General features: G+C 60.3%; 1 protein-coding gene across 1 annotated transcript in view; it reads left to right on the plus strand.

The window, feature by feature from the left end:
- Window positions 1-4,563, plus strand: part of LOC113204214 (rhophilin-2) — a 128,474-nt gene that overhangs the window by 4,312 nt on the left and 119,599 nt on the right. The window contains exon 2 of the mRNA XM_026419289.2: window positions 2,848-3,131. Within this exon, the coding sequence (XP_026275074.1) occupies window positions 2,892-3,131 (240 nt within the window). The 5' untranslated portion in view covers window positions 2,848-2,891. The remainder of the gene's footprint in view (window positions 1-2,847; window positions 3,132-4,563) is intronic.

A 4,563-nucleotide genomic window follows, 5' to 3' on the forward strand; every position in this document is an offset into this window, starting at 1 on the left:
TTACCTGAACACCTCCCTGATCCTCGCCGAAATGTCGAAGGCAAAATGGCGATGACGATGATAACAATAATAAAAGGAACAGGATGAGGAAACACGTCGCCCATCTCCGCCCCAAGGTTAGCATGTGCTCCTCCTCTGCGGTCAGGCCTGAGGCGGGCGGTACGGCGGCGGGGCGCGCGGGGGGCGGCCCGCGGCCAGGCTTTGTAGTTCGCGGTGGTTCGGTTCGGTTGGGCCCGCGCGCCCGCCCGCGGTGCACACGCGGCAGCGTGTTTGCTTCTTTTTATCTCGCTCCTTTCCGCCACCTCGCGCCTGTTAGTAGCTCCTGTTCGCCGCCCCCGCTGCTTGCATGAGTACGTGTAATATTCCGCGTACTCCGCCTTCATACGTCGAGGATCGCAAAATAAATCACGGTAGCACGGCCCATGCAAGGTGGAATGAATTTTTAAACCCAAAACGAACAAACGAAAAAGACTTTGATTAAAATAAATGAACACCGCACGTAGTTTTTTAAAATTTGTTTGTTTGTCGATCGTTGTCCTGGAGAGGAGACACCTTGAGACAAGTTGTCGCCGACGCGGGGAGCGAAAATTGTCCACGCACGGAGCGGAGGCGGGGGGAGAGCGGCCTTGGCCGGGTGGGGCTGGCGGGACAGCGTGCCGCGGACTATCAGCAAGGTCCCCGACGACAGCCCGGGCCGGTGGCCGCTCCCGGACATCGTCACCAAGGAGAGCAGCGCCTATCGGCGCTATCCTTAAGAATTCTTCTGACCTGCCTGCTGCACACCTCTCCCCCTTAGCTTTCCTTTCCCTCACATCAGTTGCATCGCATCCTCCCAGTGGCAGTACCATTATTACATTACTATGCTGAGGTGTGCAGGCGATTGAGGGGGGGGGGGGAGAGTAGCAGGGATGGATGGGTGATGCACCGATGATCGATAAAATAAAGTAATGAAAATGAACGAGACTATTATTCTCTCCCCGTTTTACTGCTCTCCGTCACGCTTCTCCCGCACGGGGGGTCAAGGCTTGAATGGGTGATTGATATTCACATTTGGTATTCCACAGTCGTCTCCGTGCGCGCTCGTGCCTGATCCCCGTGCGGGGCAGGGGTGGCCGTGGCCGGCCCGGTCAAAGGGGGTTCCGAGGGGTGCAAACAAACGGCGCCTGGCCCCAGGTGCACCAGCTAGGGTCGGATGGGCAGGGGAAAGTCTTCGCACGCGCGGTATTAATCTTTCTTAGATTTGGCTCGTCCGAATTTGAGACGTACCCTTTTCCTTGAGAGCTTCATATCGGCTGCGCAATATAGTAGTTGCGGTCCGCGAGTCCATTCTACTTCTGCTGAAGCGGCGAGCGCGGTGCTCCAGGAGTGGTTTGTAATGACAATTTGATGCGATGCGGCGCGCTGGGCGCGGCGGGGTGGGGGGGATGGGGAAGGGCCTAAATGATGACGAGGTGACGCGGCGGTAGCCGGAGGTGATGATGTTCAACTTATTATACAAGTGGAGAGTCCTGCACGCGCCGCGCTGAGAGGCGCCCGCCCCTCCCCGCCCCGCCGCGCCACACCTCGCCCCGCTGCGCCGCACCACCGGGCCACACAATACCCGCCATAATGGTTATTGTGTCGTGGGGGGTGGCTCGGCGCGGCTGCTTTTCTCAAGTGGCCGGCCGGCCGGGGCGTGCCCGCAGCTCCTAAACGTGTGAGGGAGAGCAGTCGCAGTGTTTTTTTGCCTTTTTACACTTGGGGGGCGGCGGCGGCGCCGGTGTTTTAATTTCCCGCCCAGATTGTGGCGTCCGGCCAGCGACCGTCGGCCGTAAGAGCTGGGCGCCGACATCGGCCCTGACATCATCGCGGGCGACGACCGTCTTTGAACCCTAAACGCTCGCCTCGCGACCACACACTTATGCCATCAATCACTTTCCGATAAAAATTCTCGGAAGTTCTTTTACCGTGATTGGTTTTAGGGGGAGAAGTCTTGAGCTTGTTACTATCCCCAGAGGTAAAGCTCCCTAAGAGTCTCTCTCTCTCTCTGCCCCAGGGGAAAAACACCAAGGAGGAATAAAACTAGACGGGTCGTACTACCTCTTCGCGGTGTACTTCGGTACTCCGAACCACCTGCCGCGCGGCCGCCCGCCTGTTGTCGGCGGCTTCCCGCGATTGTCCGCGAACTCGCTGCGCCACGCCGCGCCACGCCGCGCGAGAGCGGCGGCGGCGTAAAAATCGGAAGAACACGCAATCAGCCTGCACCACCGTGTCAACACGTGCCTCTCTCCCTCTGTTTCTCTAACTCCATCAGCCTCTCTCTCTCTCTCTCATTCCGATCCTCCTCCTCCTCCTACAACTCGCCTCCGGCAGGGTCCCCCGCACTGCCACTGCTCTTGTTTCCTCTCATGAAGTGTGCCTCGACTTCCGACCTGCCATGTTAGTTCCGGAAGCTGCAAGCCTTTCGGACCTCCGCGCCGCGTGTGTCTTTTATCTCTCTCTCTTCCTCTGAAAGTCACGGGGGGCGAGCGCGCAATGAACCTAATACGCCGTCCGTGCTCTAGAACTGCGAAGACGACTCTGTGGTTAAAATTTTGCATTTGTTGTTGTTGTTGTTGTTGTTGTTGTTGTTGTTGTTGTTAGGTGGACATAATTATTTAAGAAAGTATAAGTGTGGATTCAGAGTTCACAAAACGCAAGCATTATTTTCACGCCAGGCGTGATTTTCACGCTTTGTGGGCTTCGCGCAGCCAATCAGGGATCGACTTTCATCACGCCGGGCGTGAAAATCACGCTTTGCGTGAGAATCACGCTCGCTTCTAGGGAACTCTGAATCCACCTTAACAGCCTCTTCTGTTTGTGCTCCAGGTCTCGGTGGTGGCGCGGTGCGTCGTCCGCGACATGAGCCGACCATGAGCACGGCGTCGTCCCTGGCGAGCGGCGCGAGCGGCGTCAACTCGCTGAGCTCGGGCGGGGGCGGGGCCGGCTCCGGCCCGGGGTCCGGGACGGGCTCCGGCTGCCGGGTGGACGTCGGCGCCGACCCCCGGACATGGCCGCGGCGGCAGCGCGCCTACCGGCCCCCGCCGCCCGACACCATCATCTGCTCCGACGACGAGGACGCCGACCTTCCCCCGTTGCGGGGCTTCGTGAGGGTGAGTGTGCCTCCGCGCCCAAGCAGCTCAAAGCCGAGCTCAGGGACCGAACGCCTGCATTTGACCTTAGCGCCGACCTAAGGGGACCTGAGCCGGCGCGACGCGGGGCGGCGCAACTGCCGCCGCGGCGCACGCCGATTTCGTGACGTCGAGTTCAGTGCTCCGGGCGGCTCTTGCCTGCAGGCCGGGCTGCGCGCTCGTGCCCAGCCCCAGCAGCGCCGGGGAGGTCCTTACCCCCGTGCGGGCCGGGGGCGAATGGCCACCGAATCTTTGGCGCCGGCCCGCCTGACCTGCATGCCCAATGAGCTGCGCTGTGCTGGCCGCGAGGACGCGGACGTGGTCGCCGCGGAGGGAACTCCCCTGGAGTGGACCCCCGCCTCACCTCGCCGGCCTACGCGGCCCGGCGGCAGGCCGTGTTTTTCCCGTTGTGTCCGGGTCCGTCCAGCAGCTCGCCCTGCTTCCTGTGCCATACCGTCACGCGTCATTGTCCAAAGCGTGCATGCGCGGGGGGCCCCGCCAGGCCCGCCGGCCCCCGCGGCCTGCGCTGTTGCCGCGTAGCGCCGGCCGCGGGCGCGGGGGAAGGCCCGCGGGCCCAGCGCGGCGCCCAGCCTCCCGCGCAGCGCAGCGCGGCCGCGCCCGGCAACGCCGCGGAGGACGCGGCAGGTGGACACCGGGGACGAGCAGGACGAGAGCTATCGCCGCCGCATGACGGACCTAGGCCATTACCTGTGCTCCCTTTTTATTTCGTTTTTCGGGGGCACTACACTTTTCATTTCTTTATTTGCTGTTTCGACAAACAACGCGCCGTCGTTTGCGAGGACGTGTCTGCCAACACGTCAGCAGATGCGATTGCAGACTTGAGTGATGAATGTTCACTTTACTTACGCCAAGTCAGGGCCCTAGAGACACTTACCAGCAGAGACTGTGATTTTATTTTAAGCAGATAATACGAAGTATCTGCACCTTAAACTGTTGTAAGGTTAAAAGTTCACCGGTTACATCGTTGAGTTTGTTATTCGCCAGTTATACAGACCGACAGTTGGAACACAAGGCATAAAGAGTTGAAACGCTGTTTCATTATTTTTGTCCGTGGACATACTTTGAAGGCGGGCGGAGCGCAGGGTCGATGCACCTCGTTGACGGATCGGATTATTCAGGGCTGCCATCCATACCAACCGACAAGTCGACAAGTGAGGTGTGACCGAGGGGAGAGGGGAACAGATAGGGAGTGAGGGGGGGGGGGGTGTTACGACGCCGTAGCAGCGCGCCGGCACTGCCGTTGCCGTTGCCGTTAGGAGGGCCATTTCGGCGCTTTTTCCTATCTCTTGGGAGCGGCCGTGCCGGCGAGAGGGCTCATTGCACAAGTGGTCGCGTGACCGGAGTGTCACATTCACATTAATTACCACCCCACCCCTCCCCCGCCGTCCCTGCC

This window comes from Frankliniella occidentalis, unplaced genomic scaffold (genome assembly GCF_000697945.3).
Source record: "Frankliniella occidentalis isolate FOCC.00 unplaced genomic scaffold, Focc_3.1 Scaffold4, whole genome shotgun sequence".
NCBI classification, from domain to species: domain Eukaryota; kingdom Metazoa; phylum Arthropoda; class Insecta; order Thysanoptera; family Thripidae; genus Frankliniella; species Frankliniella occidentalis.